The sequence below is a fragment of the Strigops habroptila genome, chromosome 2 (assembly GCF_004027225.2).
Source record: "Strigops habroptila isolate Jane chromosome 2, bStrHab1.2.pri, whole genome shotgun sequence".
Classification (NCBI taxonomy): domain Eukaryota; kingdom Metazoa; phylum Chordata; class Aves; order Psittaciformes; family Psittacidae; genus Strigops; species Strigops habroptila.
The window spans coordinates 42,064,234-42,077,553 of record NC_044278.2 but is presented as its reverse complement, the minus strand read 5'-3'; the positions used below and the strand labels follow the sequence as shown (position 1 = coordinate 42,077,553).

Genomic DNA, 13,320 nt, shown 5'->3' with positions numbered 1-13,320 from the left:
TTACCATCAGGCAAATTTGCTCTGGAATTTTTTTAAGCCTCCAATATACATGTTTTTATATATACATGTATACATGTAGATCAGGAAAAGGATAGATTTGCCAAAGTTCAAAGCCGCATCTCCAGGAAGCAGGAGAAGAAAGGTATGATCAGTTCCTCCCCTGGCACTGTTCACTGGGTTAGGATAGCTGCCACTGGCAAACAGTGGGTTAACATTATCTCTTCAGAATTAATTCAGCTTCCTTGAACAGTGAAAAGAACCCACAGTGCAAAGCAGAAGTGGATCCTAATGACTCCAGAAGGCTGCCTGTGCTTGCCCATATTCAGGACTGGGCTGTGTCAAGGAGTCATCAGTTCACAGTTATCAACAAACATCTGAAGTTGGCTGGGCTGCTGTGGGAACTAAACTCATTTTCACCCACTCAAAGCTTTTACTCAGGGACACTTAAATTGTTTTAAAAACCCAGATGGGACTGTTTCATGACAGATCTGAATGGTTTCCTGGGGGTTATGGCAGGAATTCAGCTAAGGACATTCTCTGTGGTTTTACAAAGTGAATCTTTCCACTGGAGTCAGCAGTACCTACTATTAGGGTGTAAGAGAATGTGATATTATCTCTACTGCTTCTCTCCCAGCAGCTGTGGTCAAAAGGCAGTAAAGTAGTTTGAGCTGAGGCTGAAAATGAAGGTGCTGAAAATGAAAAATTGCCCTTACCTGCCTCCTTTATGTGTTTGTATACATCATCCGAGCCAGCGGAGGAGTATGGGATGTCATCGTGGGCTACAAAGTCAATCTGCCAGTGAACAGAAGAAGAATCACATGCCACCATCACTGAATTTTGTTTCAGTAAGGGGTCGTTGTGGAGGATCATCTCTTTTCTTGACTTCAGCTGACTTGCTTTTGACATTCTCATCCTAAAGCCATCACCTAGAATATTGCACTAGATTTAGGCCTAAAACTGCTGTGTTATATGATCAGTATGAAAGAACAGAAAGCTTGTCTCCAGAAGCACTGCCATGAACACATCATTCTGACTGGCTCTGTGTGATATTCTGTAGAAAACCTAAGACGCCCGTTCCTGCCTTTATTGCTACTGGAAGGGCTAAAGTCAAGTGGCAAAGCTTTCAAAACCATGGAGGCAAGATTATTGATTCTGCCTCCTTAGGGCTGTGTGTACATATGTTTATACCTAGTACTGTCTTTTTGCCACCCAATGATGTGGGCACTAAAATACATCTCAGTTAATTATGCTTCGTTAAGATTCATATACATTTCAAGACAGTCAATAGCATGTAAGAAATTCTATCCTGTCTTTTAGAGGACACATGACATTTTTATGTAATACTGGCCAATTATTTCATCTGTTGACATTAATAAGAAATGTGCCTTTAATTCGGGACTTTAGTCACTACATGACAGCTTTCGTGGTTTATGATCTCCTTTCCTGAAACTCAATTTGTGAATAAGTCTTCAGTGTTACTTTGCCATTCAAAACTCCCACTACAGGAATCACCTTGGTGTATTGAGAAAAAAAAAAAGGCAAGACAAACACGTTTTCTGACAAAGGTGGAGGCAAAAACCACCATGTACCTCATTTTAGTGACTGGAATTAACTGAATTAAATAATTTGTTCCAGCTCATAGGATTTCACAGACTTGCTGTTATTTCTCAAGTGTCAGTCTACCAAGGGGAAGGGAAGAATAAGGGGAGAAATGTACCTTATGTTTTTCAAGGAACTCAGGTGTCAGCGTCCAGGGTGCATCTCTGATGACCTCATCCACATAGCGACAGTGTCGGAGGGCTTCATATCGCTCAGTTTCATTCATCACAGTGAAGCCTTTGAATTTATGAGTTAAATCATCACTGCAAACTAAAATATGGAAGTATCAACAAAATGGCTCCACACTCAGTAGAATTAGCATGACCAGCAGCTGATTATTTCTTGATAATTCCATTACGCACCTAGTTATTAGCTTAGCTAACTTTAGGGTGCTCCAGGGCATTTAAGAGCTCTGCTCAGGGTTGGCAGGTACAACCATAGAGTTCTGAGAGAGCCTTCCCCTTCTGCAGCTGCAGCCAAACCCCAGTGAGATACTGTTGAACATCTCAGGTGGTACAGTATGCACATGTTAAGGCAACTCAATTCCACTGTAACTGGGGATTTCACAGGCTGTGAAATTTCGGTGGCGATGGCCAGTGCTTTAGAAACAGTTTACAAGTGCAGTTTTGCCAATCACAAAGTGCTTGAAAACTTCATGTATCACAAAACGGTGGAGGTGGGAAAGCACCACTGGACATCACCTAACGCAACCCTCCTCCTTACAGCAAGGTCAACCACAGCAGATTGCTCAGGGCCTCATACAGCTGAGTGCCCAAAGATGGAAACCCCGCAGCCTTTCTGGGCCTCCCATTCCCACTTTTTGTTCTTATGTAAATGATACTCTAAATGATGAATTTGCCAACGAAGATTTAAATCACAGCAGAACAGTTTCTCACTGATGGAAAACAAGCCATGGCAGATTTTACAGGAATCTGCCTCTGAATTTAGCTTTGAGTTCAGCAGGTTTCACAGAAAGAGAAGTAAGGCCTTCTGTGGAAATCACAGAAGGAATCGCCGTGGAAAGGACAGGGAGAAGCCCTATGCCCTAGTGGAATGTGCAGATTTAAAAGCCCAGAAATCCTGTGTCCTTAAGTCTGTGAATGCACCAATACTTTGTCACATTGCTTTTAAAATGAGGAGAAGCAACATCTGTGTTACCAGAGGACTGTAAAAGTTGGGTATTATCTTACTATCTTTCACATAATGTTGCATAAAACAGTAAACTGTCCCCATTGTAACTCTGTCCAATATTACAGCTACAATTGTCATTTGACACTCCAGATGGAATAATGTGATACCCATTTAGAGCTGGGTTGACAGTGGTGGTCCTTCACCACAGGTCAAACCTGTGCCTTTGGATCTCACTTGTCTGTGACACTGGGACAAACAGTAAATGTACTTGATAAATGATAAATGCAATGTTATTAGTGCTGCAGGGATGTGTGAGAGCAGCCCTACAGCTGCTGCTTCTTTCTAATTTGAAAACATCAACCTATCAGGCAAGGCGCTGTCAAAGATGCTGTCTTTTTTTGAGATCTAAACTGGATGTTCTTGCTGTGATGGTCGTTAAGGACCTTTAAAGTAGGAAAAATGCAGGAAGGCTCTGGAGTGCATGCAAAATTTGATGTCAGATAATAATACACATGAATTTCAGCTAGCAGAATGATACTCTATCCTATTATGTCATTTTTGATGCCTGCAGACAAGAACTTTAATGGAGATCAAAGCATTTTCAGTAGAAAGATCCCTTCTGAGATTGTATTTGTATTTATTTACAGACTTTACATCACCTTAAAGCTACCGTCTCCTAGAAAAAAGGGTCTACTAGAATTATTGGAAACCAGTAATTTTTGCTTGAATTCTGTAGAAAGGTTTGGGTTTTATTTATTTTTTTTTAATTACTTTTTTTCATGTACAGTGTAGACACAATATCTTCATTTCCTTTTGATTCTGTCATCCTGCTCTAATGACTGATTTGGGAAGGCGTAAATGTCTATTAAAAAAATAACAACCGTAGCTCCAAATAATTGTCTTCACAATGAGAAATGGAAGGGTTGGTTGTGGTGCCCACAAAGACTTATGACACCAGTGCTTTTGCAGCACAAATTGTATGTGGGTGTGGAAAGGCACCCATTTTTCAAACATGCTGAGACACGGTGCCTTGCTGGGAAAAGGTGCTGATAAGCGCTGGCTGCTTTGTCCTTCACTCCAAAAATAAGGGCAAAATGAAGCTATGCCATGAATTTCAAAGGAGCTAGGCTTTCGCCCCAGAGCTCCTTCACTGATCTGGGACACCCGTTACTCCTTTAAAAGCAACAACAAGACCTACGTAACTTGGATTTTTTTTAAACCTCACAGTCTTGCACCCCCACTTGCTTCTTCTGCAAATTATCTGGCTCAGCAAGAAAATAAGAGCCATAATGTTTCCTTCATAATAAAGGGATGTCTCCTTTCCCTCTGAGGGAATTACCACATTTCATAAATTTATGAGTAAACCCAAAAAGTGTGTTTACAAGATTTTGCTCTTCCTCTCTGTTAGGTCTTTTTTCCCCCCCTTTCGACTGACTTGGGACAAAGATGCAAAACAATGCATCTTAAAAAGTGTCTGAAGGCTGCATTCACATTTGCTTTATCATCACTGCTGTAAGCATTTGAGCAGCTGAAGGTTGCTGTGAAATGTTTATGCGAGGCATATCTGAGCCCCAAAGGTGCAGGGAAACTGGAACCGAAATGCATGTTTATGAGGCCTCACGAGAGTAGAGCTAGGCAGGAAAGAGCCACCCTCCGGTGATGACTCGGGCACGTACCGACTGCTGAACAGCTGTTAGCCAGCCACACAGCAAGAAGAGGAGATACTCACAGCAGAAATACTGATAAGAAAGTAACCTGCCCGGGGACACTTGTGAGCTGAAAACTACATTCAAATCATGACCTACATTTGGGTCTCCAATGATAACAGGCCGGATTTAGCTTCCCTGCTGATATGGAAGGCTGGGTCTGCGCACACACACTGACCCGGCAGGCAGGGGCTGTGGGCTGCGCCTGGCTGGCAGAGGGACTGAGGAGCCAGAAATAAATGAGTGGTTGATGTCATTCACTCATCTCCATCTTTGAACAATTTTGAGTGAATAACTGAAAAAGGTAAATTATTCATATGGAGCTATTCTAAGCTCAGAGTCACGCAGGCACCTGCTTTAACTAAATGGGAATTGTGCCTGTACTGCTGAGGGCAGAATTTGACTTTTACTTTAATTGATGCAATTGTAAGATGTAATTCAAGGCAAATGGCCTATAGAAAGCCCCCAGAGTGAAAGTAACATTCAAAGTCATAGTGTATAAACAGCTGGGGGTGTGGATATGGCAATAACTCTCTGATACTGAAGCACAAAAGTAAAAATCCAGCACAATAAATAACTCTGATCTTACCTCCTACTAATAAGTAGCTATTTGGAAATAGAGTTTTGGCTTGCATAAGAGCTCTAGCATGGCCAGAGTGGAAGAGGTCAAATATCCCATCTGCATACACTCTGACAGGTCTGTCAACTGTGGAGAAAGAAACACAACAGTAATTTTTCAGACCCCGAACAAGTTGCACTTAATTGTACTGGACAGGTTTTTGTTCCCAGATGATTGTGGAGATTTACCCCAGTTCTGATGCTCAAAGGCACCATGAGTGAACTTGGAGTGTTTAATCCTGCTCATTACTTGTTCTTCTCTGTGCTCTCTGCTGTTTCCTCTCAGACTTAGCCTATTTATTATCATCCATCATGCCTATATTCTAATTTAACAAAAATGTCATCTTCCTGCCTCATTCAGGGTTCCACCATATGTCTTGTTCTTCTCTCTCTGCCTTTCTAGTTGGTTCTACCTTCTGGATTTTTCAATTTTTTCCTTATTTTTTCCTATCATCTCCCTTCTCCTCCTATCTTGCCTGTGACTTTCTTTTTTCCACAGCTTAGTGCTGTAAAAATGTATTGCTTATGTCTTCCACATAAACTTTCACTTCCCTTCTTTCATACTTCCACCAAGCCTATGATTTCTTTTTCGTACCATCCTCCTGCTATCACCTTTCTAACTCTTACTTTCTGTACAACATCTTCAGCAGCAGCCTCCAAACAGAAAAAGGACTTCCTTTACCAAATGACACACCTGACAGCTGTGCCATTTCCAAGCAAAAGGACAGTAGAGATGAGAGCAACAGAGCTCAAACCTCCATGGACTGTACTTCAGTGCTACAGAGAGATGCCTCTGCTGTCAGGACATCCAAGGAAGAACATTGTTCCTTGCCGAGCTGACTGGAAAGCTGTGGCTTACCCTTAGAAAGTGTACACAATTTGAAAACTTGTTTTAAATAAGTAAATAAACAAAGCCTTTTTTTCTTTTTTTAATAGTCTCTTGGAATTTGGGGGGAGCTGAAGTATGTATTTGGGACTTTATGTGAAATTGTCCCATTTTCGCAGCCCAATCACAAATATCCAGATAAAGAAATTGGGCATGGTTTCTTTGCAGAGAGCAAATGGCCTTTAAGGCCACTGAAGGTCTGATGTGAACAACAACAACATCAGCGAAATAAGTTTTCCAGCATACAGGGGCAGTAGGGGAAGAGAATCCAGGAGGTAGCCACTACACAAAACAATTTTCAGGCTGGCTGGAGTGGGCTGGCGAGCCTTCCTTCCGACCAACACGTGGACATCCATGAAAACATTAAACTCGAAATGTTTTCTCTTGTTTTTTCTCTAACAGAAGATAATGGCCCAGTAGTTGCTGGTTTCTTCTCCATTACCTGATCGCACCAGATACCAGGCTGGCCTTTCTGCTTCCAAGTGGAAGGCACAAGAAGCCATTGACAAATATAAGGGAGAGCCTGTGTTTTCGGAGTGCCTGTGGTCCTGCAGATGTAGCTCTCTCCACATACCTGGTGTTCCGAGGCGGGCTTGTGCGATGGTTAGCTTCTCGTGGGGGGCTTGGCACTGGCAGCTTGTTTCATCAGCAAATGGAGCAGGTGTTGTCAGAGTCTGGAAGGAGGAAAAAACACAAAGAAAATAAATTTATTTTTCCATCAAGTAGTTAAAAAGGAGCCATTTAGCTGTGGCAGGATGCTGTAACCTGGCTTAATGCTGGTTTCTTCTCTAAGAATTTTTGCTTTCTGGTCACGTCTTTTGGAGCATACACAATACACACAAGGTAAAACGATGAGGAAAAGAAAGCTTTCCAAACACACCATGAAACTTAATTCTTTGTCTCTGTTGAGAAGCGCAAGCATTTTTGAGGTGGGTGAAGGTACATCTTTTTTTTCTATTTGCAGGACAAAGTCAGGTTTGATGGTCCAAGCAGCTTAATCCTTGGTTTGATCTCAATGACTCCAAAGGCCCAAGATGCAAAATCTGTTCTGCTACCTGTAAATAACAGCTGGAAAAAATAACTGGGATTTGGAAAGCTTCAAATGAGCCACCTCTTCATAAGCACCAGTTCTTTCCACTGACATCAGTGGGACTGCAGGTTGTTTTGTTGTGATTTTAATCAGAATCTTGTATAATTTTGAGGAGCCATTCAAAATAAATGCAAGAATGCAACCAGAAGCCCCACCTAACTAAAGCAAACCAGGCTGCGACTCCTTTCTCTGGTCTGACACATACTGTAATGCTCTGTGATCAGAGCACTACAAGAGTAATTTCTCTGAAGAGCTTACAGCCTAAAGATACAAGAGAGGGAGTGAGGACGTGTGAAGAATGACGTGGCATTATCTGTCAGGAAACTTGATTACAGAAACTGTATTTTCTGCCCATGCCTATGTAGGACGTTATCAGCGATCAGAACCAGATATTTATTATCTGCCATATGGTCTGATATGAAAAAACGTGCTTCTACTGCTCTTGGCTTGAAATCTTTACGAAATCATAGCTGAATTTTGGATTGCTTTGTTTTTGTGAGATGAGGTGGTGGTTGAGACAAGCTGAAGGAAATCTATCACTCACTTTGCCTCCACCATGATTTAACTGGGACCTTGTGGCCTTGCAGCTGTGGTTTGGTTGGGTTTTGACAGTGACCACTTGTGTGATGTACAATTGTCACACCAGTTTGAGTATCCATGGTCTACCATAACAGAAACTCTCTTCCCCTTTACACTTTTTTCAGCTTTTAGATGCTGAATGCTTAACACTGAGCTTTTATTTTCTTTAGCATCCCTGAGATGTTTTAAGATATGTCATGCCTAATTGCTGCTGACTCTGGGCTCACTGGCGTATTGCATGGAAAGCTCAGAGGACAGTAGTAAAACAACAGCAAAGACTTAAAGATTCATATCCAGCTCTTTGTGCTGATTTAGTATTAATTTTGTTTACTGAAAGCACTAAAATTTTATGCAGATTTCTTTTTTCCTCCTCCATTTTTCTTTCCTTTTTTTTTCCTCTAATCTCCAGTGTTGCAGGAAATCATCATCATTACTATCTCAATGATGAAAATCACAGCATCTCTGCACAGACAAGGTTAAAAATGGAGAAACTATGACCAAGTCCAGGTTTCTGTCTGGGTTTCATGGACAGACACTGTTCATCGGGCCACCCATGCTGCACAGTGTAGAACATTGCACATAATCATACCACACCAGCTCCTTCGTTTATTTTCTAAATACTGTCTTTTTGCTTCTGGCTTTGTGATCGCTGTGTGCTAACCTGTCTTTTCATCTCCAAGCAAGGTCAAGTTACACAGCAGCCCATACAGCCTTGGTTCCTGCTGGGATAAAGATGAAGGCAGAAATGTTAAAACAATAATGGCTATGGTCTGAGGCCTGCAACTGGTAATCAGATCCTAGCTCAGCACAGGCTGTTTCCTTGGAGATTATTTGAAGAAAATAGGCCAGGTTGGCAGGAAGATCTCTTTCCCCCCTACCCCAGGCGAACACAGTGGTGCTTTTAATCCACGTAAATGCCTTTGCCACACTAAGATTTTTCCCTCAGTCTCTGCGTAATGGAGAACCACCTCTATAAGCTTCCCATTGGTCCAGCTTTTGCAAACGCTCATCATTAAAGCTCACTTTGTGGCCAACGGCTTAGAACCAGACCTGTCAATATTCCCATTACCCAGCGACCTCTAAGTCACTGGATATGAAAATACATTGAATACAATAGATTAAAATCAGCAATATTTTATCAAAGCCACATAGAGAAAGGCATAAATACCATGTGCTGACAGATCAAGGGAAATACAGCAATAGCTTCCCAAAGAGTATCTATTTAATTTTATGTGGCTTAGGAAATATGTTGCTGAGCTTAACAAAAACATCTTATGAGTAAAATAAGATGAGACCATTTGAGCATAAGACAAAACATTTCAAGAAATTATTAAACCCCAGAAATAATTTATCAAACCTCTTTCAGTTTGCATATGATTACTTGTATTCTTTCCAGTTTCTTGTCAGTATTAACTAGAATTGGGAGAAGAGAGCAAGTAATTTACATAGCAGCTTTTTCATTTTGGTTAATCCATTAAATTACTTTTAGAAGTTTGCTGTAGTTTTGCCAATAATCAGATAGTTAGACAAAGGCTTCATGCAAATGTACTCTCTTTCCCCGGCAGATTTTTCCCTTCATCTGTGCCTTCATTATTTTCTAAGCATTTACATCTTGCAATTAGTCAAGCAAGTCAAATTAGCCTTGTATTTTGGACCAAGGTGAGCTGCTGAGATCTGCATCATCCTGTAGCAGGGTGCTCTACAGCCTAAGTGCAAGTTCAGTGATGGATTATCTCATTTTGTTTGTTCAGCACCTGTCTCCTCCTTGTATAATTCGATATTTTTGTACTGGAAGCTTCAGAAAATTCATCCATAGTCACCTATTCCCTACCTCTATCTCTTCTCCCCTCAGGCACATTTTCCAGGCTGAAGAGCTTTACCACATTTATTTGTATGGAAGCTGGTCCACAACTTTGATTATTTTTGTTGCCCTTCTCTGTTAACTGCAAGGTGGTTTTTACAGTGTTTGAACTGATAATTTGTCTGGTTTCTAGACTTTGAATAGATAGGAATAGAAAATCGTTTACATGGTGCTCACACTTTGCGGTTATCTTTGATAACATAAGCACCTTACACCTGGTGTCAGCAGGGAGACCTTACTTTTGTTTAAGTAGTCCAAACGCCACATCATTACTGTATTATTAATATGCAGTGTCTAGAGAAAGCCTATTACATGTCATAAATGGAGAGTCACTGTAATATTAGGACACGTTAGTGATACTTCAGAAGATGTTAAAAAACTCTTGCAGTGCAAGGACTATTTCCTGGGAATGAAGATGCTGCATTCAATTATCATTTAGTTCACTTTCATCATGTCCAATAACCCTTGCATATCAGAAGCCATTCATTCTATGACAAGTTTAAATAGTATCTTACTTGCATTCTCACAACTTCGCAAAATAACTGAATGATGCTCAATAAACTTCAGGACATTAAAAGATGGAAGGTAGGTAAAGGGTGGCTTCCTAGCAAATGCCTCACAGCTCCATTTGCACCCAGTACCATCTTTGTAACCCCTCACTACATTTAATGGAAGCCCAGAGAGGAGAGTACAGTGTGGTAAGCAGCCCTGAGCTGGTTCTGCGGTGGAATACTTTGTGAAGAAACCCTACATGACAGCTAGAAGCAGCTTATTTTCAGGTATATCTTGATGCTGCCTTGTTATTATCATTCTTCATAGAAGCCATTTAACTCAGCTGCTAGTCAACAAATAAACATTCATAGCTTATGTTTCCAGTGAACTAAAAGGAAAGTGGCGATTTGTGGCGGAGTCATACCACTGAAATAACAGGTTAAAAGCACAAGCAGCTCCACACCTTCTCTTTTGTTTACAGCCTTTTGTTTACAGGATATAATTAGTTGGGTTATTGTTTGCTTGTTTTCCACGTTTGGTGGTTGGGTTTTTTACACAGCAGCAAGGAAGACAGAAATAGTTTTTTAAATGGGCAAATGTAGACCCATCTATGCCATAGTCCATCTGCCATTGTAACTCTGCCTGCAGGGTAATTGCGTGCACCATGTGCTAATGGAAGGTGCCAATCTTTTATTTTCTCTCCTCTCCTCTTTTTTTCTTTTTAAATTCACACAGCTACACTACCTCCCTCACCACATGACACTGACAAAACAGTTGTCCTCTTTGTATAGAGAACAATTGAATTGTCATCTAAGATTTTGCCATCAACAAATGTCTAACAAATTTTCAGGTCTTGAACCACTACAGCTACACAGGCAAAACTTGGTAGAGCGGGCTGGGCCTGTGCTTTTAAAACAATTGAGCTGGCAGACAAATTCTGTGGGAGGTCTGATGCTGTAATGTCCTTTTATCTCAGAGGCAGTATTTAAAACAGATAACTCATTTTACTGGAACAAATCATGTGGGTAAGATCTACTCATGTAAGGAAAGATTATTTTGGGAACCTGCTCCTGATGTTGGCAAACAACAATTACAGAGCAAGAAACCCTGACATCAGCTTTAAGGCACGTTTAAGAGAAAAACACTATCAAAACTTTTGAGAATTAATTAAAAATACATGCTGACTTTCTTAAGTATGAATACTCTTTGCAAGTGGAAAGACCGTGTTAAGGACTACCAAGGTCTTCTCTCAGTGGTTCAGGGACTGAACATTGTGAAAAATGAAACTCAGGGTGTCTCATATATTGCCTTTAGTAACCTTGACCCAAACAGTTAAATTTATGAGCAGTTAAGTTGTAACTGAATGTTAGTGCTGTGTGCTTCCAGCTAAATTTTTCACAAACACTTCCAATACTAATGCATGTACCAAAAGAAAATCTAGCCTGTTCTCCCACAGTTCTGCTGACTCAGGGAAGTGGATGTAAACTAAAAACAGGGCAAACTAACCTAATAAGAAGAATAACTTAAAAAAAAAAAAAAAATTACCTGTTTGCAAGCATTCCAAATTGCCTTATTCTCAGTTGCTCTTTCTGGGCTTTGTCTTCAATCAAATATACTTTGCCTGTTGTTAGTATTGTCAGTAACGATTAACTGCAAGATGCAACTACAAATTGAAGATATTACACAAGAAAAGCAGCTCCCACTGCCTTCTCAAGAAGCACAATGATGTATATATGTACAGATTAATAGATTATGAAACTAGAACAACTGTTATATAATCTAGTCTAATATTTGCAAAAGGCTAAAGAATTTCGTGACAAGATTCCTGTGTGACAGCCATGACTTTTGACTGAACTGGAACGTGTTATTTTGGAAATAAAATCCACCCTAGAGGTAGGATGGCCCCCAAGTCAGGCAGAACTCAAGTGAAAGAACTGCTGATGAAGCACCTCAATCTCCATGAACACCAGCTGGAAAAGAACCGTGACCCTTGGCAGCTTACCCACCTGAGCCTGCTCCCTCCACAGCTGGAAGGAGGAGCACTTGTATGTGCTGCATACCAGTGACCCAGGCAGGACCCACTGAAAGAACAAACTACAGTTAAAGCGGCATGCAGCCTGTGAGCCTAGACGTCCTCTTGTCCTGATGGCTAGAGACTTAGCCAAGCTGTCAGATGTCCCGGCACTGAGGAGGGATATGCAGTATTTCAGGATAAAGAAGTACGTGGCTCCTTCAGCAGGGCCCTGGTTACCAAATGGCAGCCTGCCGACACCACGGCAAAACAAGGACATTGTAGCGGGGCTGCAGAACCAAACTGGCCATGGTTTGCATGGCCATGGTGCATTTGCAATTCAAAGCTGAACGGCAGGTTCTTGCTGGCCCGCAGGCAACGCTGAGGGCTTGCCACAGTCAACAGACCAAAAACGTAACCACTGCTCTAATGCTGCTCCGTGTTCTATTGATCAATCAAGAAAAAGGGGATAATGTCAGTTCATACAATTTAGATTTCTAATACCCTTTTCTTTTTACTTGTACATTACTGTCCACACCTGATGTATGGTTGAAAGGACCTAACTTCAGCTTTAATGTAGGCAAGGGTTAATCTACTGAAATCAACTGAGTTACAGCTAAGCTACTGCATGTATCTGACCCAGTATTCAATCTCTACTTGTGCTTCTACATAAAGAAACTTAACGTCTATCACCAGTTACTTCATGTCAGATGTAGGACAGCATTTTGTATAAACTGTTTCTCAAAACAGAGCTGTGTTGAAGCTAAAAACCCCACCATTTTTCCTTGCGCACAGGAGGCACGTACTCTGCAGTTCCCCAGCTGGCAGGCAGAAGCACCCTGGGAAGAAGTATTTTCCCACAGGGAGTGCACTGGGCTTCTCTACCAAATCCCTGAATCATCCAGTGCCTTTCACAGGAGCTTTTCACCTTATGCCATCTGTCTATGTGTGTGTAGGAAAGGAAAGCAGATTACATGGAAACAAAGGTAGAAGCTCATATTGGGATAGACAGTTCTGGCTGCAATGAGTGTCTATGCACAATCCTGGATGCGTGGTTACGTGCTACACATACCTTTTGCCTGGATGGTTAGTATTTGGCTCCTAATTTTTTATTTCTTCTGTTCCGTATCCATGTATGTGTTCAGTTTCTTTTTACATTTTATAGCTGCGTTACATTATAATGTTGTTCGTGTTTTTGAGGAGGGAGTGGAGGGAATCTATTTACACTGATTTTCTTGCTCCTTTTTAAAGATATGACACAAACCTTCATAGTAACGACAACAGCACAGTTTAAGAAATTGGTAATATTCTCCTAATAAAAGCTGCTTCTAAAATAGCACTTCATAG

At 41.1% G+C, this 13,320-nt stretch overlaps 1 protein-coding gene across 4 annotated transcripts in view; it reads right to left on the bottom strand.

Annotated features, from left to right (window-relative positions):
- Window positions 1-13,320, bottom strand: part of PCYT1B (phosphate cytidylyltransferase 1, choline, beta) — a 34,375-nt gene that overhangs the window by 15,079 nt on the left and 5,976 nt on the right. For 3 of the 4 annotated variants that reach the window (XM_030474288.1, XM_030474296.1, XM_030474303.1), the window contains exons 2-5: window positions 6,515-6,614; window positions 5,026-5,142; window positions 1,718-1,869; window positions 714-792 (exon numbers count right to left, since the gene is read on the bottom strand). In XM_030474288.1, the coding sequence (XP_030330148.1) occupies window positions 714-792; window positions 1,718-1,869; window positions 5,026-5,142; window positions 6,515-6,614 (448 nt within the window). Of the gene's footprint in view, window positions 1-713; window positions 793-1,717; window positions 1,870-5,025; window positions 5,143-6,514; window positions 6,615-8,270; window positions 8,894-13,320 lie in introns of those variants that run through there. The other variant, XM_030474313.1, reaches the window with a different exon arrangement.